At 37.7% G+C, this 27,168-nt stretch overlaps 1 protein-coding gene across 1 annotated transcript in view; it reads right to left on the bottom strand.

Moving 5' to 3' along the window:
- PDE7B (phosphodiesterase 7B) overlaps positions 1 to 21,658 on the bottom strand; it is a 175,244-nt gene extending 153,586 nt beyond the window's left edge. Inside the window, exon 1 of the mRNA XM_032184947.1 lies at positions 21,542 to 21,658. Coding sequence (XP_032040838.1) covers positions 21,542 to 21,562 — 21 coding nt within the window. The 5' untranslated portion in view covers positions 21,563 to 21,658. The remainder of the gene's footprint in view (positions 1 to 21,541) is intronic.
- Between the last annotated feature and the right edge of the window lie 5,510 nt (positions 21,659 to 27,168).

Raw genomic sequence — 27,168 nt, 5'->3', positions numbered from 1 at the left:
ACGAACAATTTGGAAATTTAAGTCCCAGGCATATCAGACGGGGAAGACCACAACACAGTATGGTCAAATTCAAGGAATGTCAGATCTGAAGATTCTGCTGCTTGAACCTTAGAAGGATTCAGCTTTGATTCAGATTTTATAAGTGATGTTCTACTGATTTGCTTATCTGCTTACCCTTGAACAGCAAGACAGTTTCCTGTCTTAGGAAACTACAGGCCATGTTAGACAGGCAGGATACTGAAGACGTAAGTACCTAAAAAATGGAAGAGGAAGTAGGAGAAGAGCAATTCCACAATGAAGACAAGGAAGACAAAGGAATTTTGCTTGCCAGAAAATAAATAAATAAATAAATTGTAACAATACTGAAAAACAAACAAATCTCAGAGAAATCACAGGAGAATACTTCCATAAAATCTGAAAAGTGAAATTATTAAATGTATATGTATATTATATTATATTATTAAATGTATATGTATATTTATATGTATAAATAAAAAATGAAAATATTAAATGCTATAGCTGGTAAAAGACGTGATGGAGATGGAATCATGGACACCTGACACATGCTGATTGCCATATAGAAGTATTTGTTATACTCAGCAAGAATCTGCAGTACGGGCTTATAGTTAAATGTGTCTGTGCATATATCAGGGTAGCAGCCCTGCTGTTAGTATTAAGAAGCTAGTACATGTAAATATATAGGATATGCATATTCACAATAAAACTCTGAAGTACATAGAAACAGAGAAATGGAAAAGATGGCAATAACTAGTTGTGATAAAATGTGACACCACAAACCCCTGCCAGATAAAGTTCTTGTTCCCGCTTAGGGTAAGGTGTACAAATATATACACAAAACTTCAAATACTAGCAAGCAGGTATGATAGAGCAATGGCAATCCTTCCTTCTGCCCTCTGCAAGTCTTACTTCAAATAAACAGTGATATCATAATGTGACAGAGGCTAAGATGCAGAACAAAGCCAGTAAGACCTTAAGGGCTCAAATAATAGGTAAAGGGCCCATTCTTGCATAGGCAGTCTTTGCAGTTCTTACACGGAAATACAAAATGTTACGTGGCAACAGTCAGTGTAAATGCAGCCACACGTGGCAAATAAAATGGGTGTGCCCAACATTAAATATTATTACTAGGTTGTGCAAATATGGTAAATGACAATATTTACATGTCATTTACAAATGACAACTATTAGTGAGAAGCAATATAAGCACTGAGCAGACAATTTTTTGCTACCAGGAACCTGTGAGAAATGCCCAGAAGAAAGAGGCTTAAGTAAAAGTTTACTGAAGTATAGGAGAGACTTTCCTTGTACTTTAATGTGCTTTGGATCTGCCCTTAAATTACCTAGAACATTGCACCTGAGAATAAGAATTTTAAAGAAATAGAAACAGTACGTAGTATAATGCACTAAAAATGCTTAGAAATTTTTAAAGTACATATTCATATTCTGGCATGACTTTTGTCTATTTTGTAGCATTACTGTATTCTTCTGTCTCTGGCAAACAAGTGGGATACCACTATAGTGTATATTTGTGACAGCAGATTTCTGTAGTTCAGTGAAATAAACAAGATCCACATAAGTTTCCAAATGTAATATAATTAAAGATCCTTCAAGATGAGAAAATAAGCTCTTTGTCCATAAATTATGGCATGTTCAAATATTCTATTGCTAAAAGAACATTGTAAGAAATTGGGCAGAAAAATATAAGTAAGCCATGATACTTCATAACAAAATCCGGGTTGTAGCTGATCTTAATGTGACAAGATTCCAAATAAGTCTGTGTTACATTAAAATTTCAGCAGAATATATGCATAAAGACAACACATCAATCAAAACATACTTATTCACTTTCATCAAACTGAATGCTGAACCAATTTTGATCGCTAAACAGAAAAGAAATATGTTTACAGCTTCTGATTGGCTGCATCCCCTACCAGTGCTACAGACAAAAATATTCCTTAAAATCAACACCAAGCCTAAGTTAATTATTGCCAGCAGGTGGCCAAACATTGACATGTAATTAATCTACATCTTGTAATAAAGTTTAAGAAGTTAAGCAGTAAGTTCATCATCCAGATGTGTGATTTCCCTCAGATGTTTTGTGCAGGTATATTTTCAGCGTATAACTACCAAAAATGACTCCACCACAACAAAGAAGTGACAGAATACCACATTTTGACCACTTCCACAGGCCTGTTTGTAGTGCTGCATCCAGATAACTTCTTACATTGTTAAGAAGTTTCTTGGCTGACTATTCACACTGAAGCCAAATTAAAGGAATCCTATCCATGAAAATAAGCACAGTAAAAGAATGAGCTTAGAAAAGAGAAAATATTTAGGGAGAAAAATAAATTTGGCATGTGAATATAACAAATCTGACTCAGATACCTTGTGATAATAGAAGTGGATCTCCACTTTACCGGAGTGTAAAATAATCTTGCTGAAAGATCCTTTGACCTTTCTTGATCAAGATAATCACATGGGTGATTGTGTTAATCAAACAGAACAGATTGGTACATGTCAGAAGATTTCATGAATTCTGTGGAGTTTTGTTTCCTATTATTGTGCTAGTTCCTCATGGGTTATTGTGAAATTTTGGCTCTGTTGTTGTTCACAGGAGATTTATTTCTGAACTCATTACATTAATTTGATACACTTCAATTAAAATATTAATTAAAGATAACTGTAACAAGGGACCTGGAATATGTTGTGTCAGATGAGTTTCACAGAATGACATGTTGCTTATCATCTTTAAATGTAGAATTTTACTCAGCGCTGTAACACAAAAGAAGGCTTTCTTCTCTACCCATGTTGAATGAGACAATATACTATGTTTTCCAGGGTTGTTTCTAAACTGAAAATTATTCAGGCCTTTCTCCTCACTTGTACTAAATTTCAAATAATATTGGTTAAGTGTTCTAGAAAATGTCAGGGATGTCATCTCTCAATTATAAGTTATTATTCATTATTAGTTATAAAAAATGGAACAGTAGTCTATTAAAGTACAGAACATATAGCTGATGCTTCTCTATACCTCTTTTATACAGCCTTATCCCTTTAATACAAGATATTAATCAATGGGCTCAGAAATATTCTCCCTTGTGAATAAACCTAGCAAATACAGACATCAGATGTTCCAAAAAAAATTTAAAAGTTGTAAAAGTAAAATATGTGCAGATTACAATGGGGCTTCCCTGTGGATTTCTCTGCTTTTGAAAGAGACACAAGTAGCAATGTCTGGGTATGTACACACACACATACATGCACATAAATAAAATCAAGCCCTCAAACTAACTGTAGTAGAAAATATTTAGAACACTATAAGAAATGCAATTTCTGTTTATTTTCAGAAGCATAAATACTGAATGAAAGCATATATTTGATTTGAAACATTTACTATCACTTTTGAACACTAATAGTATACTAATGGATGTGCCAGAAAAATATCAAAGCACAGACAGCCTTGAATACCCACTAGCAAAATGGTACCTTACTGAATTTGAATTAATAGATAAAATGCACTGAAATAGAATTTGATCAAACTACTAAAAGCAGCAACAATCATCACAGAATATCCTGGAAATATTCTGAAGCTAAGTGAAAGCAAATTTTAAATTATCTGCATTGTTTTGCTAAAGAGCAAAAGGTGAGATGACAAGTCTGATGAATGAGGGGTTAGTGTCAATTATTGTCTTCCTGGACTTCAGTAAGGCCTTTGACACTGTCCCCTACAAGATCCTCATAGAGAAGCTGCTGCAATAGAGGCTGAATGAGTAGACAGCAAGGTGGATCCAAAACTGGCTGAACAGCCAAGCCCAGAGTGTAGAGGTCAGTGGTGCAAAGTCTAGTTGGAGGCCAGGAATGAGTGGAGTACCCCAGAGATCAATACTGGGTCCAGTCTTGTTTAACATTTTCATTAATCATCTGGATGATGGAGTAGAGTGCACCCTTAGTAAATTTGCAGATGATGGTAAACTTGTGGGAGTGGCTGATTCACCAGAGGGCCATGCTGCTATTCAGAGGGACCTTGATAAACTAGAAAGGTGGGCTGACAAGAATCTCATGAAGTCCAACAAGGAGAAATGCAGAGTCCTGCACTTGGCGAGGAACAGACCCAAACACCAATACATGCTGGGGCCAGCAAGCTGGAAAGCAGCTCTGCAGCAAAATAACCTAGGAGTACTGGCGGACACCAAACAAAACATGAGTCAGCAATGGGCCGTGGCTGCGCTATTGAGTTTACATGACAAGGTTTTGGTAGCAGGGGGGCTGCAGGAGTGGCCTCTGTGAGAAGAGTCCAGAAGCTGCCCCATGTCAGGTAAGAGACAGCTCCAGCTGGCTCCAAAAGGGACCCCCCGCTGCCCAGAGCCAAGCCAATATGAGAAGGTGGTTGGACCTCTGGGAGAGCAGATTTAAGAAAGGAAAAAATAAACTGCTGCACAGCAACAGCTGAGAGAGAGGAGAGTGGAAATAGCCCTGCAGGACTTGATGATCCTTGTGGGTCCCTTCCATCTTGGGATATTCTATGATTCTAAGGCCAGTGCAGCAGGAGGGCAGGAGGTGCTCCAGGCAGGCAGCAGCAGTTCCCCTGCGGCCTGTGGAGAGGCCCCTGGTGGAGCAGGCTGTCCCCCTGCAGCCCATGGGTCCCACATGGAGCAGATCTCCACGCTGCAGCCCCCCCGTGGGTGGAGGAGCCCCCGGTGGAGCAGGTGGATGTGGTCTGGAGGAGGCTGCGGCCCATGGAGAACCCCCGCAGGAGCAGGCCCCGGGCCGGAGCTGCAGCCCGTGGAGAGGAGCCCCCGCAGGAGCAGGGGGTCTGGGGGGAGCTGCCGCCCGTGGGGGACCCGTGCTGGAGCAGTTTGCTCCTGACAGACCCCATGTCACGGACCCACACTGGAGCTGTTCTTGAAGAGCTGCTGCCTGTGGACAGTCTCTGCAGGCTCAGTTCAGGAAGGACGGCATTCCGTGGGAGGGACCCCATGTGGAGCAGGGGCAGAGTGACCGTGATGGAAACAAAGCATTAGGGACTGACTGAAGCCCCCATTCCCCGTTCCCCTGCAGCACTTGGGGGGAAGTTGTAGAAGAGGGTGGATGGGGGGGGCAGGTGTTTATAGTTTGCTTTTAGTTTCTCATTGTTATAGCCTGTTAGTAATAGGTAATAAAATATATTAATCTCCCTATGATGAGTCCGTTTTACCCATGATGAAAATTGTTGAGTGATCTCCCTGTCCTTATCTCAACTCTTGAGCCCTTTTCCATCATATTTTCTCCCCTCTTCTCCTTGAGGAGGGGAAGAGAGAGCAGTTGTGTTGGAATTCAGTTGCCCAACCGAGTAAAACCATGACATCTGCTAAGAGGGCTGCCAGTATTCTTGGCTGCATTAGGCAAAATATAGGCAGCAGGTCAAGAGAGGTGATCCTTCCTCTCTACTCAGCACTGGTGAGGCCGCACCTGGCATACTGTTCTTGGCACCCCAATACAAGAGAGACATGGACATACTAGAAAGACTCCAATGGAGGGCCATGAAAATGATGAAAGGACTGGAACACCTCTCCTATGAGGAGAGGCTGAAAGAGTTAGATCTGTTCAGCCTGAAGGAGGCTCAGAGGGATCCTATCAATGTCTACGAGTACCTGAAGGAAGGGTGCAAAGAAGACAGAGCCAGTTTCTTTTCAGTGGTGCCCATGGACAAGAGGCAATGAGCACAAACTGGAACACAAGAGGTTCTATCTAGACATCAGGAAGCACTTCTCAACTGGGTGACAGAGCACTGGCTCAGTTTGCCCAGAAAGGTTGTGGAGTCTCCCTTCTTGGAGATCTTCAGAAGCCATCTGGTCATGGTCCTGGGCAACCTGAGTGTCCCTTCTTGAGCAGGGGGTTGGACCAAATGACACCCAGAGATCCCTTCCAACCTCAACCATTCTGGGTTTCTTTGATTCTGTGAATTTCTATTCTTGAAATAATTTGTTAGCTTGATCCTCCTTGTTACAGAAAATCTGTTAATAGGTGGATATTTCTTCTGTCCTCTCCCTGAATGATATTATTGCCATTTGCATTTATAGCTGGTGTGTGCTGGCAGTCCTATTATGTCTGAAGGGCTTGGCAGCCTACTGTGTTTTGTGTGCCTTGTCCATTGATCAGTCACAGGATGGTTGAGGTTGGAAGAAACCTCTGGAGATCACCAGGTCCATAGTCTGTCTCTGTCTTTCAAGCACTTTTCCATCAGCTTTTTATACACACTGATAAAATCTCCACCAAGCCTTCTGTTCTCCGAAATGAACAATCCCAGCTCTCTCAACCTTTCTCCATATGATGGATCATCCCAGTCCTTAATCACCCTTGTGGCCCTTCACTGATGGCACTTCAGAAACTTCATGTCTTTCTTACAATGGGAAGCTGAATGCAATTCTCTAGATATGGCCTCATAACATGGATTTTTAACAAACTATTAACCTCTAATGATCTCAGTAAAAATTGTTAAGACCTGAGAAGCAAGAAGGCCTACAAATTTTTTGTTAAATTGAATCAAGTCTGATTGAAAGTCAGGCTCACAACTTCATCTAACTCAGCAAGTATGCACTGAAAAGAGCAACTTCTAATGAAGCTACAGCATGAATTCCTCAAAAAGAGATCATTTCAGTTACATTTCTGCTATGAAGTGAGTATAAAGGTTAACATCTTTACCACTGATAAATAATGTGGCTTCTGAAAAAGTTTGATTTCATCATCTGAAAGATTGTGTCTTTCTTTGTGTGGCACCTTGATTATATAGCCTCTGGCACCATGGAGATGTCAGAGAGAAGCACTCAGGCACAACTATAATGCAAGTAAATATATAAGGAGTAAAAAAAGATAAAATGGTTAATGCTAAGAAATATTCCCTTATATTTCATGCAAATCTGTTGTTAGTTTTGTATTTTAAAGGAAAGACAGACTTTGTTATGATATCCTGAAACAATTTAGAGATCAGCTTTCAAAAAAATAGGTGTAAAAAGAAGGAAAACAGTTTGTTACAATAGAGAGGTTCGCTGGTTTACTAAAGTGTTGATTAGATTATTTCTATTGTATGATTTTTACTGATGAATATAGGAGTAGAATTAATTTATCTGACAAATATTTGTCTATGTTTCATTAAGCTGTCCAATAAAGAAATTACATTAAGAAAAGCCACAGCAGATGACAAAAACATCAGATCAGATATCTGTTTTCTGAGAATAGATAATTTTGATTTATTCACATAGAGATACAACACGTGAGATATCTGTTCATATCTTGATCTTGTCATACATGTTGGTTTTGGTAATGGAAAATTTATTTCTGATTTTGTGGAACACAAACTCATATTTTCAATTGTGAATTTACTACCCTTACCTTTTGCAAATATCACAAATATATTACAGCTTTCCTCTCATGTATTTCCAGTAGCAAAATGATCTTCAGATGATAATTACTTGGAATCTATACATTTTCCTGTTAGTTTTCAAGTCTATCCTTCATGTAGAAAAACATTATACTAAAAAAATAGTTTGTTCACAGTAAGAACTTCCTCACCTTAAAGATAATGAAGGGATTGAAGCAAGACAAATATGCTCTGCAGAACCCAGATGCTACAGAGAAGAGTTGTGGTTTTGAAATAGATGGCTCCTGCAGACTGTTGTTCTAACAAGCTTCTAATAACTAGAATGTGGCAATCTGACATTTGTGTTTGAATTAACAGGAACAGCATTCCTGAATGGATATTGGAAATGCTAATTTGACATGGTTATGATATATAATAAGACCAGAGGTAAAAAGATGTTATGGATAGGTCTGATTTGGTAAGCTTTTCTTACTCCATACTTGCAAATCAGCACTTTAGGCTTCCTAAATGTCGTAACAGAAAAGGATGTTATGGATCAGTGATTTATTTCTTGTGGTATTGAATCTCTGTTTAGAGATACTGGTTTTACAAGAGTTCTGATCAGTTCATTCATGTAAAAATTTCCATTTGCATTCTAAATTATCTTTCTGCTGTAAGTAACAAATCAATTCATAAAAATTCAATAAGAAGAAATCTAAGTGGGTCTGGAAGGCTAGCCTCACTAATCCTAGTATTGATGCAAATGTATATATATTTATACTACACTATCTTTATTTGGACTTACTTGCTGTAAGTATTTACTTCTTAAAGATATTTTCATACAATTTTTGGACAACCTTATGTTTTAGGGAAAAAAAGCAACAACAACAACAAAAAAACGCAAAACAAAAACAAAAGAAAACAACAACAAAAAAACAACAAAAACCAAACACCTAATTTCCAGACATTGTTGTGAAATCAGAGGAACATAATTTTTTTCTCATTTAAAATTACGATTGTGATCTGTGATTTTCTGTATCTGAGTATTAAATGGAAGGGTCAGGTACTGATCAAAGTCTATTGAGCTTGTACAGAGATGACTAGTAAGTAGAGTCTGAACTAATGGCACCACCAATATTTTTCCTTATTCTCCCCTGGCATTTAATTAGTCCTTTCTCCACCCCACTTGAGTAGATGTTGATCTCTGAGGTTACTCAGCAAAAAATGTTCTTCAGCTGGCCATCCTAATTCACTATTACAGGATCTTCCTCATCAGCAGGAGAAAAAAATCTCTCAAAAATATTAGGTAGACATTAGTAATAAATAACAATGATATACCCTAGTATATCAAAGGACTTCTATAACTGTGTCATGGGCAGAACAGTTCCTGTGGATGGCCAGCAATGGCTAACAAAATACACTAATGACATTTGGCATGCTTGATGGCTTGTTACATACACCCAGAGGCACATTTACAGAGACTTTTCATGAAGTAATGGTCTAAAGGCAGACAAATCAGGGAACACACTTGATTCACAAACAACCACCAGAAGACACAGCTAAACAGGCTTGTAGGTTAAACTTGCAGTGGACAGAAATATAATTAGAACTTCAACATAAAAATGAAATTGTGAAAAATGAGTTGTCTTCCTTTTTTAGCAACATATATATACACACACATATATATTTTGTATATTTGTGGCTGTTTGATAAGATAATTTTGTTTATGAAGAATGACAAGATCTGCTGTTAAAAAATACAGTGAGAATAACTTCAAGGCTGAAAGGCTGAAAATGAGTCTCTTAAAATTTCAGAATAGGAAAGACTAGAAAAGTCCAGGGTTAGAAATACACAAATCTTTTTTTTTTTTTTTTTTTTTTTTTTAAGCCAAGATTTCCAAGATTTCCTGTAACATAGCATGATATTTCAAGAATAATGCACAGGTGATATTTCAATGTGGCTGGTATGAATGGAGGTATAAGTACAGGGAAAATAAGGATCAGACCATGAAGCCTAGAGGCTTAATGCTTTGTTTGTAATCAAACACTAGTGGTCTAGTTTGATGTTTCTAACAGCGATGTAAAACATAGGGTAACCTTTGCCTATTCCTTACTCTGGAATTCCCATGTACCAAATACCACCAAAGCAGACCAGCTTCCCTGGGATGGCTGCCAACACTGTGAATACAGCTTGCTGTAAATCATTTGGTGCCAATAATACACAAAAGGCAATCATTGAAAGTGAAGGATACCATCTGAAAATTTAGCACAAGCACAGGAACACTACAGCAACAGTGACTGAGGGATATATGTATTTAGAGCAGGAGCTAAGTGACAACTGCAAAGCAACTTCTGCAGTTTGTAGAACGTTTTTCAATGGTTCCAATAATTTCACATGCCTGTAGGCAAATTTATTTAAATTTTGTACTGATATCTTCAGGATCATTAAGCAGGAATTTAAACAGAGGTGTAGCCTGATTTGCTGATGTGTTAGTGACAGGAAGATAATTTTGCTGGACTAATTTGTTTGTGCACAAACATGTTGGGAGATATGATGAAGCCTACAAAACTGCTGCATTATGTCAGAATATATCTGTTATATCAGAATACAAGATACCAGGTGAAGAAATTAAGAAGAAATTAAGAAAGGGGTAGACCCCAGAAAATCTTGAACTGTTAGATGTTTTGGCTTTTCAAAATAAAATGCAGTAGACATTAGTTGTCAGAATAATAACCTGCAACATACAGAAAGCAAAAGCAGCAAGGCTGGGTTGATAGAACAGAAGAGCAGGATTTTTCTCGTTATCAGACTCAGATGTAAACTGAATACAAATCCTAAAAATCTTGCTACATTCTTTCTGTTATCTATCTTTATCTAGTGAGGATGTATCAAAGTGTAGCCCAATATGTAGTACTAGATAACATCTACAACACTCTTCCATACATGGAATATTACCACAGAGCTAAGCAGACTTCTTGCACATATGAAAAAGCAGTTTGGCTTGTATCTACTAGGTTTCCGTATCATGCATTTTTTCAAGACCCTTTGACAGGGAACATCCAGTCATAGTTCATTAGTACAGTTTTTCATTTTGTGAATTTCAGTTAGATATTCTTATTTTTCCCTCATCTCTATATTTAATAACTTGTGAATGATTCACAATTACAATTTTTGTACTACTATAAATTTTAAAAAAGGTAATGGAAATGACCAAATTTCTGTAATAGAAGATTGTCAAAATAAAGTGCTTATATAAATGTTAGGTTGTTTTGCAGTCAAATAAATAAATTCATACACAAAGAATAGAAGATCTAAATGTTATATTTAAACAAGAACTAATTTCTGTCTCAGTTAGAAAATCTAGTATGACAGAAGCTTGAATCTCCAACTCTTAAATGGTTAAGATATAGGTTCCTTATGTGCAGATAGGGAAGCCATTTCAAAAAAGTAACCTTTAATACATTTGAGTCTGCTAAGCCTCTGTGCTACTACTTGGGAGCAGAGATATCTCACTTAACTGCATCTTACTGATCTTACTAATATGTTGTGTGCAACATTTTCATATGCCACACAGCTTTGCATCATAGAGCAATAGCCTTAAATAATCTCTTAGCTCAATGCAAGTTTTCCTAGGTTAGCATTTCATTTGGTATGAGTCTGAACATGATATCATGTTCCTATTTGAGATCTTAAGTCTCTGAGATCACCTCTACTTGCCTTTCTCTCTTTCATCCTGTCCTATTAGAAATGTTTCTGATGTTTCATGGTAACCTACGAAATAGGTTATGCCCCTTATACCTGCCCCTAAGTCTGCCTTAAGATGGTGCATCAACTTCCTGCAATGATCTGCTGAGCTCAGAGGAACAGTGTAAATGTAACATTCCAGAATCAGAAGACAAAATAGTCTATTTCCTTTGATATTTAAATTTTTTAAAAATAGTTAGAAATATTTTTTTTCCTTTAAATATAGAAATGACTAAATAACAAGATAAGTCCATTTTGCTGGATTTTGATTTTTTACTCCCTAAAGAAAAAAGCAGGAAAAGAAAAAAAAAAAAAAAAAAGCATGTTTTTCGAAGAAGCTACTGTGAATGTAATCTAAAGGACAGACATAAGAGGAAAGATGGCATTAAGTCAAAATAAATAAATAAATAAATACACATCACTTAGAGAAAATTGTTTTATATTTCTGAACAGTGGTGGATGTAAAATATTTGCCCCAACAGGCATCCTCCAGTTGTTCTATGGAGTAGAAGGTGATTGGAAGATAACTCTGCCCCTTCTAATGAAGGGCAAATAGCATCAATTTCATTTTTAATATGGTCCTTAAAGTAATCTTCATTTGAAGGGAAAAGTGTGCATCTATGTTTAAAATAATAATAATAAAGCCTCTCAAAAAAAAAACCACAAAAACAGCCCATAGATTTTTTTTGTTTGTTTGCTTGCTTTGTATTCATCAGAAATGTTCACAAATACCCCCTTGAACTATTTTTTTTTTTTTCATTAATGTATCCTTTTATACCAGAATCTTTTAGAACAGCGTATGTCATTGCATGTATGAAACAAGTCTTAGCATTTCTTATACTGTACATGATGTCACAGCTTTGGTTGACTGAATTTCATGACTGCCTTCGCTAAGACTATGGCATGACTGAACTGACTTTCCAATGAGTTCCTATTCCATTCCCATGCGACTGTGGAAGGACTGCTTGAGATTCATGGAAAAGATGCAAAGGAACTTAAGCGTATGTTCATGACAAATGAAATGAGGGCAGTTTAAGTGACCAGCCAATAAATACACCACTGGTGATTTGGGTAGAAATATCTGATGGACGGACTCTTCTCAAATTCTATTCCTGAACTCTACAGCTATCCTATACTTCAGAACCACCACTATCTAGAGTGTAGATTATTTGTTGCTGGTACAGAAAAATCTGTAGTATGTCAAATGTGAGGGTAAACTTTGTTGAATCTTATCTCCCCATAGGAACCACTACAGCTACTATGTCAACAGGGTTATTCATACTTGACTTTCTAATGTAAATTAGCTAAAACAATTTTTTCTCTCTGCTGCACTCAAGTGGCACTTCTCTGCAGAATGCAGTGGTATCAGAATCCAGATTCCAGTTTGCCAGAGGCTTACTTACAGTAGTGACTTTATAAATTAATTATTGTCCCATATATTTCCAACATGGACAAGAAGTCCATGGTTTGTTCAAAGGCATTAGATTTGCCTGTGTTGAACTTAATAAAGTGTAAAACAGTTTAGGTAATGAAGAAGTTGTTAACATCAGATTGTGACTAATTTTCAGTCTGCTACTGGGAGAAACAGCATTAGTTCCCATGCCAAAACCTATAAATCAGTGTGATGAAAAGGTAATTTTTAGACAAGTGTTCTCAGCAGAAAATGAGGATAAGAGAGTAAAAGGGAGAACATTCTCCTTTAATATAATTCGCCAGAAAATGTCTCTAGAAATTGAGTAGCTCAGCGGTTTTGAAATTCTCCTAAAATCAGAGCTGAGAAAGGTCAGCTGTCAAATTATTGTCAACAGCTGACAATTATGGGGTGTCTACAATGCACTGAAACCCCTCTGCTAATTGTTTTCTGCATTTTAAACATCTGGACCTTCTGAGACTTTTTTTTTTTTTTTTTTTTTTTTTTTTTTTTTTTTTTGAGAATGGATTGTTTATTTGCAAACTGATTTTCATCAGCTATCATAAAAAGCTACAGTGCCAAACACAGGTTGACATTAACTGCTTTTGGCTTTTATGAAATATGAAATAGTTTTTACTAATACTTAGAAAACAATAGAAGTCAGCTGTCTTGTTCACATTACCAGTGAATGTGATTAGAATTAAAAAAAAATAAAAAGGATTAGCCAAGTGATGCCTTACATATTTTTAAACTAAACCAAATTAAAAATTGTAATGCAGAGAAACTGAATTGCTGTTGCATAATAGGTGGTCCAGATGAGTATGGGGTTCCCCCCCTAGCAGTTTTCTGACCAGTCTACATGTTTAAACATTATAATCCTCCCTTTCTCTCATTATTGGATATAAAATCATGCTTGCTATGGTGTTAAAGCAAGTAAATAAAAATAAAAATGTTTAGAAAAACAGAATCCCACACCCCTTTATTCTGCTACAGAAATCCTAAAGGGCTACATTTGGGGGAAGGGCAAGAAGAAGGGGAATACATCTGTGGTGCATGTGCAAGCCTCTTTTTGAAACAAGTTTCTTCCACAGATGAAAAGCTGCAACTGCTACAAGGAAATCTTAACATGAAGAAGTAAGCTCTTCAGTTATTAAATAAATAAAGCATGAAGTATTGTTAATTTTTTCACTTTCAAAGTAAAAAATAAGGTAGCACTAGGCCTTTTGGAGGAAGAGTGAAAAAGGATTGCTGAAAGATGAAGAAATCAGAGGCTTCAGTGACCTTTAGAACTTTTAATTCAGGCTCAATAAAATAAAAAGATTTAAGCAGATTTTCAAAATGATCACAAGATTGGAACAAGGTTTTTGACCACCTCTTCCTGATAACAGGAACCCATGTCAAGCAACTGGGCTTTAAAAGTCCCCGTGCCCCTCAGTCCTCACAGGCAAAGTCAGAGTTCTTCAGTAGTGGTGAGATTTTTTTTTCTTCTTTTCCCTCAAAATACACCTGTGCTTTTCTCTAAAAATCAACAATTTGCTGGAATGAAAGCCAATGAGGAATTGCCCATTTGGACAAAGCACCAGTTAGAAAGGTCTTTTGGTTCAGGACAGAGTTTATCGACCTGCAGGTGGAGACCTGTCTGAAACAGAATTCATTCTTTTCCACTATTGCAATAGCAAAGCTCCAGTTTCAAGCCACATCTCTGCATGGAGCAAAGGGGATGTAGTTTGAGTCTGCCAGGCCCCACAAATACAGAGGGCCACTGTTGTGGCCATCCACCCTGGGGAAGTCAGCACAAGCAGAGAGGGAACTTGAATATTTTTCTCCCATATCCTCTTAAGAGCACTAACCACAGGTTGTTGGCTATTTCTTTTTGAAGAAGAAGGTGAAAACACTTCCCATAAAAGCTCTAGTGCACAGCAGTTTTCTAGACCTGGACATTTCATTAGACTAGAGTGGACTGAAGGTTTTGAAAGCTTGACCAAGCCTCTCAGCTTTGATGATGATATATAGCATGAACTTCAGTCAACATACTCACGTTGCATTGCTTTTTGTTACCATGCTATCAGAGAAGATATATATTTGGCGGTGGATATTATTATAACAGCTATAGTTTCATGGTTCAAAGAGACAGGATGTTTACAGCCTTGCTACATGAAGAATACCTTGTGATACATACAGATCAGTGTATTTTGGTCCCTAGGCAAAATTACCATTTCCCTGTGGTTTATCAACATTATAAATTATTACTTACATTGCTGTGTCATTGAAGCATTATGGTCTATACTGAATGACTGAATGCAAAAAGATCAGTTCCCTCTGTATTATAAATATATGCACTTTTGCAGATGCTAACACATAAACTAAAAATTAACTGTGAGGTTGTGATTTCAGATAAAATCTGGTAAACTTTTTTTTTTTTTTTCTCATGAGAAAAGAGGAGAGAAAGGAGGTGATGGAAGGAAAGAATGCATCACAGTTTCTGTGGAGCCATCAAAAGCAGCTAGACAGTACCTCAACTGTGAGGAAGCTGTGGAAAGCAGTAGTATAAAATAGGTTCTTATAAAGGCTAATGAGCCTAAAATTTGATCTAGCTAGTGAAGAGGAGTGTTTATAAGACCTGAAAGCTCAGTGGGTCTGATCTTTCAGAGATATAAATTGATGAAGTCCTATTAATCTCAGTGGAACTATACCATTTTACACTCTCACACTCCAATCCAATTTGAATCTTCTTTTTATCTTTCAGTGGTTCTGCTTTTTAAAGCAGTCCTACAAAAACAAAGCAACTGTGAACCTGAGGAATTTGCTTGGTACATAAATACATTCCAGTTTTATCTTTCCAGCTGGGACATCTAGTTTGTTCAAAAAAAAAAAAAAAAAAAAAAAAAAGATTTTTTTAACAAACAAAAAAACCCTCAAAAATCAGAATAATAGAATTTGAAAATATTCTCTAATAATTCTATTTCTACAGTGGATTATTTTCCACTTCATCTAGTCTTGTAAGGGTATTTTCAATGTACTGGCAGAGGGCTTTTTAGTATCTGTGTCCTCAGATCTACTACAGCAGAAAGGAACTCACCATGCTCCAAATCCTCAAGAAGGCAAAGCTCCCTCCTATCCTTTGCTGATGTGTGCAAATTCTCCTTTCTTAATCAGGACTAATTATTGTTTTCCTGGCTGTCTTACAGTCTTCTAATGGCCATGTTGATTAAAATGGAGATACACTGCCTAATTAAATTTATGATGGCCATTCTGATGCCACTCAAACATTGTTATTAATAGACACTCAGATATTACAGCAGTGTGAAACCGAGATGCCTATGAATAAGTCAGACAGAGCCAAGTCATATCCTAGCATTTGAACCAGAAATGGGCAGTATCCTGTTTCAATATGGTTATCAGTTAGCACAAAGCCAGAAGTATGCTAGGAGACTAATGGAAAGCAGAGAACCCCACCTTCACAAAGATGTCATGCATCTGCTTTCATCTCTCCCTTGACGTCTGTGTGAGCTCTCCCCATCTGCCCCAGCAGGCTGATATGCAGGAAGTCCTTATTCTACCTAACCTTCTCAGAGGCTTAAGGCTAAGCATAAGTGGCAAACTGAGTGAAAGGTGAAACCAAACGTCAGATGTGCCCATATTTCAGTGTGCATCTGCATACATAGTGAAGCTCACAGCACTGCTACACCCTCAGATTCTGGTGGAAAGTGGTGCTCTTCTACAGAAATACTAAGCAGATGCTGTCCTCTGGGACTGTCTAAGCAGCACCCTCAAGTCTATACCAGGCTTATAATACATAAATTGGAAAACATCTACATGCTCTGGCTGACAGCTGAATGCCTGGGAAAGTACTAAGGCATTTCATGTCAATAAATGTTATTTTCTAAAGCACAACAAACACCTAGGAATCATCATCTCTCTTTCCAAGGGGTAAGTACTTGCACATTAATGGCAGCTCTGCCACCCCATATTAGCAAGTGTAAAACGGGCAAACCCCAGAGCTTAGCCAGCCTGCACAAGCACTGGAAAACCTGAGCTATGGGAGAAAGGTTGGAATGGGAGAGAGAAAGAGAATAAGAACGTGAGTGTATAGACCCTTTCTTTCTGAAGGAATAATGGTTAATTTCCAAAAACAGCATAAGCAATTACATGGTAGCTCAATATCATCCTTCGGTTCTCTAGTTAAACATGAGGTTTCTTAATTTCACTTTTACAGATGTGCATTTCTCTGAACCAGTTGCTGTGTATTCAGTCAAAACATGCCTACCTCCCACTTTATTCTTGGAAAGGTAGTGTTTGTCCTTTCCAAAACCTCTTTGCTACATCCAGATGGGTTAGTATCATCAACTTTGCTCTGAACGACCACATAGAGAATGATATACAGGTCCTGACAACAGTTGCCCCATAAGTGTGTTTATGCCTCCATGACAATTAGCTAAACTTAGTTTGAGGGGAGATTCTGTGCTGTTCTTTTAAAAACCTTACACTGCTGGCATTAACACACGCTGCAGTGAGAGATTAGTTGGTGAGTTTTCTCATACCAGGAATTTTTGTGGGTAACTAGTATAAACCTACCAGCTACAGAAAAAAATCTCTCTGCAACTATCTTCTGCTAAATATTTGTTTCCTATTTCTAATATAACATACCCAAAGAAAAATAAATGTTGCTGTTTGTGTCTGCATGCAAGTCTTCTTTACCTAAACTATAACAAATTTGTCTCTCTATGTGACTGAGAGAATCCTAACTGCTCAACCCCCACCTACTAAGAGGGAGAGATCATCAGCTATGTTTATCCATCCAGGCAACCTGGATGTCTTATTTGGCTGGATAGCAAGCTAGCAGAAGCATATCATATACCACCATGAGACTATGTGGCTTAAATAAGTAGCTAAACTCAGTTCTCATCCATCCTCACTCACAGCTCCCACTGGGAGTAAGAACGGAATAAGAAAATAACTCAGTTGGGCCCTTTCATTAGTTTAATTTCTATAGTTCAACACTGTTTACATAATAGCTATAGAATTTTCACTTTCTATGAACAGAACAAATGAAAAATGTGTGTTGAAATCACAGCATCATTGGACTGCACATGCCACACTATTAAATATGTGCAAGAGAAGTACTTAAATCATTTAATCTTTGCTTTTTGTGAATTGTCCCTGCACCAAATTTTTCACTTAGAAATTTGCTGTTGAAGTTTGGCTTATGGAACTGCCCTCTCTTCTATCTGATCTGGCTGTGATTTCTTAATTTTCTATTTTAAAACTGGTGGCCTTAAAACAGATAATAAGAAGCCCAGGTCTGAGCATTGTATACTCTAGCAGTGTACCTTCTGAATCCGACATAGTCTACTACAGGAAAACAGAACTGAAAATTTCAAAGGATTAAATACTGTTTTTAATGCAATTTTATTGGGATGCTGCTGCAGTAGGTATGGTAGTAAAAATACAATTTTAAAATGTTCTAAACAATTTTCAGTATGTCAAAAGAATTCTTTTGCTAAATTATCTTTCAGATACATTAATAAATTAAATAAATTTACTTAAATAGAACAAATACTACCTACCTCCTTAGTATTTACACAAAGTTAAGACTTCAGACTTGTCAAATACTTGCAACTATCAGAAGACAGATTTTTTGCTTTTCCACTCATTTACTGAACCAAAGGATAAGTTTACCAGCCCCACTTTTCTGAGTGCCTATAAGGGCCTTTGTGGTGCCTGGCTTTACAGCTATCATTGCCTAGATAGCTACACCTCATGTTGGTCAGAGAAAGAAAAAGCATCAGAACTATTGAATTGCTTATGGATACAGAGGCTGCACGTCTGTGAGTCCCAGTGACCCCAGGGCATAAACTCTAAATAACATCAGTTCCACATCCTGAAGCGTATGGCTGGAAAGTGCCATTTTCACACTGAATGTAAAGCCAAGATTTGACTGAAAGTATAAAAACTGATGTTCCTGCAGGGGTGTGCTTGTTTTCTGGCCGAGGAATAAGAAAAATGAATACTGTAATTCTAACACAGAGAGACCCATCTTCCACCCAATATGGTTGTGGGAGGAGGAATACTGAGCCATCATTTCATTACAAAACACTTAATTTTGTTCTGGCAGCTGGTAAGACCCCAGCTGTCCCTTTCACTTTCACCCTGTGACAAACACATGGTGAGCTGTAAAATTTCAAGCACTAAAATGGAAAAAAAATGAACAATAGTGAGTTGCTAAAATGCTCATTTACATGGGAAGTCTCTCTGGCTGCTCCAAATTACCTGCTTTTCTGCAAGACAAACTGCATCTAGAGTTTTTGGCCATATATTTACGAGATTAAATGACAGATTAGGTTTTAAACACTTCATATGATGAAATGAAGAGGCATCAGGCCTTAGTCTTTTGTTACCAATGACTTGGTTAGTAGCTGACATTTCTGCTTCAGACAGCTCTTATAAAGGAAAATACCAGTACAAGAGAATTTTTTTTTCCTATGAGACTGAAAAATTACAAGAAAACCATATATATGTCAATTTTCAGATGGCTTCTCATTAAAATATGCTTCAACTATTGGTAGAAGAACCATTGGGTGAAGAATTGCGTATGACTGAATGTCTCAGTTATACTTGATAATTGTAACGAAGACACTGGAAAACCAGTCTGCTTCAAAGACCTACCTAGAGGTCTGGTAAGGGCAAGCTGAGAGCTGGATTTCAGAAGGGAAAGCATTTAAATGGGGAGGTAAGGGAGAAAACAGCTGCTGCTATATTGTATATTTATATCCTAGGTTACAGAATTAAAGATTGTACAGTTTAAAAGTGATCTGCAGTACACTGACTTAGACTCTATAGAATATGCATTACTCTCCTGGAATCACTAGAACTTCACTGGTGACAATTCTTGTCCACCCTACAGAAATAACCTGAGAAATAGCAGCCATTTATATTGCATGAAACTTTTGTAATACAAACTCTTTTTGACACAATATGACTCCAAATGATACTAAGATTCTTATCCGCTACAGAAAGGCCAAACTTAAATTGTATTTTGTTCTTGATGTTGAACTGAGAATGTTCAGAGAAAGCACTGCAGAGAAACTTTCATTAGTAAAGTAGAAAAACAGTGTCATTTCCTCAGTCCAGTTGGCATATTTACTATTTGTATCACCAGTAGTTGTTGCTACAAAATACAGATTTCAGAGGTTAAAAGCTAAGCTTCTCTCAAAAGAAGATGTTGTTTATCAAAAAGGTAAATGATTTAATTCTAGGAAGTGAGAGTAAATCAATGTTTTACAGACTGTTATTTGGAAACTTGGATATCTTCATGTAGCTATAGGGTTGTTCCTTGCAGAACTGAAGACAGTCCCTCTAGATTCAGGCTTTTCTTTGATCAAATTTACTAATTAATCATTGAACAAATACTGTATTAACCTTTCTAAACTTGGAACTGGAGAAGCAAAGCTTTAGTTTTTAAAAACAGCTGGCATTTTACATGAGACTTTGGGGAGGGCTGCAGAGGACAGAATGGCACAGGGATTACAGAATAATAGCTCAACTAACAAAGCTTGATTTAGGGTTGTTGGATGACATGAAAAAAAATTGCCTTTAAGTACCTCAAAACAGATGTGGCACTAAAGAGTTTATCTGTGACAAGCTTCTTTGTTTCTGCAGCCATCAGTGAAGATACAGCAAAGGAAATGGAGGAGCTGCAGTTATGCATTTGCAATACACAAAGTCCTTGTTTTCCCACTAGGCACTGCAGAATAGCAATTGTCCATTCACAGCACATATCACATCCTCTGCATTTCAGAGCTAATATTTTTGCAGTCCTTAAGCTAGCATGTTTGAGCCTAGTATGCCTAATTTTTGTAACCCTTTGAGGTGCCTTGCATGAGGTAGATGTACTTATTTTCTGTTCTTTGTTATATGAATAGTTTTATCAGGTATAAATTTTAAAGTTAAACTAAAAGATTTTCACATCGTAGACAGTTTATATCTACAGTAACATCTCAAACAGAGCTGTCTCATTTCAAAATCTGGGAAAATACGAAGATTGCTAGTCACTGAGAAAACTTGTATTTTAATCTAATTAATCATGGACATTGGCTATGTTGTCTGAAATTGTTTTTAAGATCATTCACACACACACACACACACGAGCTCTGACAAGTGGCTCCTCCTCTTGTATGTTAGAATCACACTCCTGAAAACAATGTTAGTTTTATGCTAGCAGTTGCTTTCGCTTCCTGCAGCACACACTGTCCACTGTGCTGCTGCAATACTCATTCAAGGCAGATCAGTAGCTCAAATATGAATTGAACTTATATGCTGTTAAACAGACGTCAGGCTTCATTACTTCAACTTCCAATTAATTTCCACTTTTCTCTGGTTAAGTAGCAAAAGATATTTGACAACTGGTGTTAATATAAGCTGAGCAGCTCCCTCCCTCACATTGAGGATCTGCTCATAAGTCAAAGCTCAAGCTTCTTAATTTTAAACTTCAGAATCCAAACCAAGTAAAGCAGCGTAAGCATGTAGAAAAAAAATGATGTGGTACATGTACTCCTAAATATGAGACTGACTTTCTTTCCTGCTTGATCTGTTTATTTCAAACTCCTTCTCTCTCTCTGCTCTAACTCTCAGATGAACTCACAGCACCCTCAGGATATGAATAAGTTTCTGCTATCTTCTGCCTTCATCTAAGCCAACCAAGTCACAGGTATCCTCTCCTTCCATAGAGCAGTCGGAAAACACATAGAGAAAACAACCACACTTTCCTCAGCGGATCAGAAAGGACTACAATAACAGATTCTCTCTGCAATCTCTTTTTGCCATCAAACAGTTAAACCAACATAAGTTAAAATTCTCATCTAGTTTGAATAAAGAGAAAAAGGGAGGAAATTCAAAATCCTGTTGCTGTAGTAACAATCATCAGTAAAAATCTTTTCCAATAAATAATAGTATTATTTCCCTCTCCCCCTCACAGTTTTAGTTCCCCTTCAGAAATCATCATGCTGGCTCTTTTAGATTTGCTGTACATACCTCAACCATTAAACAAGACATTTAACCATAGTGGCAGTTCTGTGACCTTTGAATGCCGTGAAATCTCTAAGCGGTGCAGCTTGTTCATGAAGACTTGTACTGCAGAATCCAGTAACTGCATCCAGGATTAGGAATACAAGTAAGTAACAACAGCAAGAAAAAAAAAAAAAAAAAGGGAAAAATAAAAGGAAAGGAAAACCTCCCCAAGTCCCCCAACCCAGCCAATAAAACCACCTTAAGAAGCAAAAAGAATCAGAAAGAGAGTGCACTTTTCTGCCAGTGTAAGGGCTGGGATAGAGCTGAGCTTGCTGCAGTCAGACTGGCTGTGTTAGCAAGCAGAAGGCCGTGCACGGCTGGGAGGTGCTGTCAACTGCCACAGGCAAGGGAAAGCAGACCAATCCGCTTCGGCACTGTCAGCTCGCTGGAGTGAAGCCTTTTCTGTTTATGTTTCCTCATTTCAAGAGTGACGTCAAAGGGTTTAGTTTTTCCTCTGCATGTGCTATTAATTTTAAACGACTACTATGGGAAGAATGTGGCAGTGATTTAGGCAGGCTACCCTACTAAAAGAAGCCAGAGTCATAATTTATCTGTCCTGGATTTAGCTTAGAAATATTTTATAATGAAAGGTACCAGGAAGATCCAAAATATTCACACAAAATGGAGATAGGCTATAAATATACATACATAAATTGAAGTTTTCTTAAATATACCTAAGATATAAGATATTTCCCAGGGAGGCCTGTTATTTGTATGGATTATGATGCAAAATCAGACCTGATTCTGCCCTTTCCCTGAAGTAAATCAGGAACTGCTTGTCTAAATTCAGTGCTGCTACACCAGTGTAAACCTGGCAAAAGCGATAAGACTGAGACTACTGTACACATCCCTTTATCAGTCAGCACTAGCTAGATTGCAAATTAACAAACTTCTTTCATTACTACGTCAGAGTAATGAAGGTCTGTTGCTCTGAGCAAACATCCGTTCAATCAACTGGTCGCAGTCCAGCACTTTCAATCAACTGGTCGCAGTCCAGCACTGCTCTCCTTGCAGTTCTGCTGTGGACCACCCCAGGGGATTTATTGCATACCAGTCTGTGTCAAAAGGCAAGAGGCAATGGTAAAGCCTGGCTTCTTGTGTCACTGTATCACTGTCAGAAGAGAAGCTATACAGCTGAAATAGCAGGAAAGAAACAAGCAGCATGCCAAGGTCAATTAGCTCGGGCAAGAGAGGCCACACCAGCACAAGATAATTGACAGGAAATCGGTTGGTAACACTAACAGTTTAGTTATCTTCATCGTTTTAATATTATTGATTTGCTTTCCTAGGGATTCTTTTCAAAGAGATTGGCTTATGAGACATGGTTCGCTACTATTGACTTAACAGTCTAACATTTAATTTTAAAATACATATGAGTGCTTTTGAAAGTGGATAGACTAAAAGCACTCAGTGATTGAGAGATCAGGTAAAAAACTAGTAGAGGTAGCAGAAGTTTCTCCAGGACAATACACTCATAACAACCAATTGATGCTATCAAACCTTGTACTGGAAAGACCAAATTTTTTAATGATATTTTCATAGAAAGGTCTGCTTGGGGTATCACTGCTAATGTAATCAGTTTCAGCAGAAACGCAAAGGGTTGTCATGCTGTAAATTCTGGCATAACATATTAAAAAGTATTAAATATGTTAGAGATTTACAAAATCAATTAGAGCTCATTATCTTCATCTGACTGTACTTAGAGATCTGTATGAAGCAATCTGGTATGTATAAATAGCAATACTATCTGTAATACAAAGAAAATGATCATGTTTAACTTCAATCAGCATTGGTGATGGCACAGCTAAGTATTGCACTTTGGGAATTTCACTTCAGGGACTAGTTTGGAAACATCAGCTGAAAATGATATGGTTCAGTGGGTTGGTTCCAGTGAGAATGATCAGATCTGAATAAGCTGATATCACTTAGACTAAAAAAAAGTAGAGCTGATAACAGTTATTAACTATTTAAAGTTAAAAACAAAACCAACAAGCACATAAAAAATAATAGCACTTATTCTTTGGCCTGGAGACATTACCTGGCCTTTAATCTCTTTTAGAAGCTTCATGACAACATGTATGTAACTATATAGTAAGTCTCAAACTGTGTTTGGGCATTGCTTAGGAGAGTGCCAAAATTATGTTAGGGCCCACTCTTAAGCATTAAGGCATTATTATTACTATTAAGGCTTTAATAAGGTATTCTAAGTAATCGGGGTCCACCATCCAGGCTTGTGTTCTGGCTATGTTTATTTTACTAGTACAGACATAGATAATTGGCAAAGAGGAAGGGAATCATTTTTTGGCCATATTCATTGTGGTTTGAACAAGTAGACTACAGCAAAGGGAAGTTGTTGGACATGGGAAAAACTAAAGGTAGGAGACTGAAGTACTGAAATAGATAGGCAGTGATACTCCAGAGTATCCAATTACTGGCTATTTTTAAAAGTATGGTTAAGCAAACATCTTTCACAAGCAGTTTTGGTTTAGGTATTACTTTTAAGTATAGAGACTAGGTGATTTCTCAATGTCTATTCCAATCCCCCCCACACACACACATTTTTTTTTCTCATCTTCTGCATTTTAGCATCAATCTTATTATTAATATTACACTGTGGTTTTTTGAGTCAGGGTCCTGGTATGTTCAAGGTCTACACAAAGTCTTAGACAGATACTGTCTCTCTCCTATGGAAGTTAAAGCTTAACAGCCTCTGGGAATCATATGGCCCTCTGACAAAAAGTGGCCACTGTGTTTTTTGTGACGTAGATGCTTCTTGGGTGAAAAGGTAGCCTGGCTGCACTTAAGATTGCAGTCTACTTAGAGAAAGACAATCTCAAATGAGTACATGTATGCAGTGATGGAAAACAGAAAAACAGAATGCATGTCTGTGTACAGTGTTACAAAGAATTTGGTTTCATCAGCATAACTACATGCTTCCATGATAGGATGGGAAGGACTGTTGAGAAGACATGGGCTCAATCTCACAAAGAAAGAGAGAAACGCTTTAGCACAGTTTTAATAATCCAATCAGATAAGCACTAAATTATCTGGACAGGCAGGTGACATGTCTGTCAAATAAACCTGGCACACAGAGGCCTAGGCAAAAAAATGGAAAGCCCATGATTTTTTATCAAAGGTCCTAAGAAGAAGAAGAAGAAGAAAAAAAAGAAGAAGAAAAATAAAGTGAACCAACTTATGCTCAGCTTAGATGTCTCTATATAAATGTAAAATGCATTGATATGAATAGAAGGAGCTGGAAACCTTAATGCAAGATTAAAATTACAACTTAATTGACATAACAGAAACTTGATAGGGTACAGTCATGTGAATATGTGACCAGAATACTAATATCAAAGAGCACAACTTGTTCAGGAACAACAGGAGGGAAAAAGGTGAAGGAGATTATGCTATGCATCTCACTCAGATAGGTATTCAAAATGTGGGAGAACATGTACTGAAATTCTGAGTGATAATACGAAGGGAAAGAATATAGACGTTGGAGGATCTGCAGCACATCCAGGAAGATCAAGTGGATAACACTTTTTCTTAGCAATTAACAGGATAGTCTAACGCACAAATTTTGGCCATAAGGGGAGATTTTAATCATGCAACTCTTGAAAAAAAGAGCTGAGCTAGGCACAGACACCTTGGTTCATTCTCTCTAGAATAAGTGTTCAGAGTACATTTGGGAATCCAACAGATTTATGTGCCTGCCTTTCTAAGTAATCCTGCTTGACTAAGTAATTTATTTGCCTTCCTTTTATAGTCCTGATTCAGCACTGGAGGCACTTTACAGGTCTTTAGTGATTCTCCCTTCTCAGCATAGGTGGCACACCAAGACATTTCCTACCATGGGATGGCATTCCTCTTCTCAAACCCTCAACAGTCTAACACACCCATCCATCATGGTCTTTAGAAAGGAACCTGTTTATTAGGGAAGCTGCTTAATCTGCCTCACCCAAAACACACTTCTTATAGACAGACATACCACGTGAAACCTAAAGAAAATAAATACATCCAAGAACCAGTAACAACTGTGTTTGAACAGAATAGGATGGCTGGCACTGTGCGTGGACAAAGACGCCTCCTTCCTAAGATACCTTCCACTTTCTTCCGTCCTTTAGTTCTACCTTGGGCATCTTTTTGAAAGGCTTGAGCATGGGACCATATATTCTCTTCACACTGCTATCAATGACATCTGAGGGAATTAAGCAGTTTCAGAGTGTGAGAATAAGGAGTAGAAGAATCATAGAATCATGCATCAAGAAGAGGTATGCTTAGTAACCTGCTGCCATAGCTGAGAGAGTTCATGCCTGATTTTCCTTCCACGTGCCTCAGCTGTCCTGAAATTGGTCTGAATTGCAAGGTTGTAGATGTTATAGTAATTCTCAAAGGTATTGCTACTTTTCCTTAGGGCATGAACAAGTAAGTCTCAAGAGGCTGAAGACTCTGTGATCAAACTTGCCCTTTGTCTGTTGCAGCTTTCTTTGTTGTGAGACAGTAATGGTGAAGAACTAGTGTACAGGCACAGTCTGCTGTAGTCATGAAAACAGAAGAAGGACAGGGTGGACAACCACAGTGGAAGAGTAGCATAAAGAAAGTTTATGTCTATCCCACTCTAGGAAGACGGATACACTACACTTGCAGATTAGTTTATATGCTACACTGGGTATGTTTCCAGTAGGAAACTTTTAAAGATAGATTTCTCCTTACTGAATCATGGAACGGTTCGATAGTGACTAGAAGAGAACATCCTATGACTGCTTGTTTACAAGTTAATGCCCTCAGTTAGCTTTTTAACCTTGTTACAGAGGGAATGAATGATTGAGCACCCCTTGTTTGACATCTGTGGAACACAATCCCTTATATTTCTCTTCTTCACCTGGGATCTGTGCATTTTTTTCATTGAATTCAGACAGTCTGATGTCTGAAGATGCTGTAGTCTAGTGATCAGCTGAGGTTCAGGGTTTCTGTGATTACTCAGGCAGGATTCAGGGGGCAGTTCATCTCAGACAAGCATATAGATAGGTGAGGGCATGATGTTGCTGAGCAAGGTCATATCAAAAAGAAGACAGATTGCTGATGAGACCATAGGATTCATTTATCTGACCCAAAAAGCTGGTGTGTTGGTGCATGATAGATAGCAGGGCTTGACTTCATCTGGCTGCTGTTGTAACAAGGATGACACCACTCCTGAGTGTCAGCAACAAGGGAATGGTCTCCAGCTCCCACAAACTCATCTGTCCATTATTCTGTCTGACTTTCTAGTCTTGGTCTTAATTACCTATTGCCAGAAATCTTTTCCAGTATGATCTAGAAATTCAGCTGTTTCTGTCAAATAACTTCTCTCTAACTATCCCCTGTGCCCTAGCAGAGTTTCCTATCTCCTTTCCACTGAACATCTGCTTTAATCTGAAACACCAAATTAAAAAAAAAAGTAAAAATCTTTCTATATATAACTTTGTTTCTGTTAGCTTTATCACTTTCTCCTGGATAGTGCAATAGAGAAAGAATGGTTCCTAACATTTGCTGCAGCTCAAATAGGGTTTAAAAATCTCATTTTGGAGGTGGTTATGGAAATAGTTGTGATC

Source organism: Aythya fuligula, chromosome 3 (assembly GCF_009819795.1).
Source record: "Aythya fuligula isolate bAytFul2 chromosome 3, bAytFul2.pri, whole genome shotgun sequence".
In the NCBI taxonomy this organism is placed as follows: domain Eukaryota; kingdom Metazoa; phylum Chordata; class Aves; order Anseriformes; family Anatidae; genus Aythya; species Aythya fuligula.
This window is presented reverse-complemented; position numbering and strand designations above follow the sequence as displayed.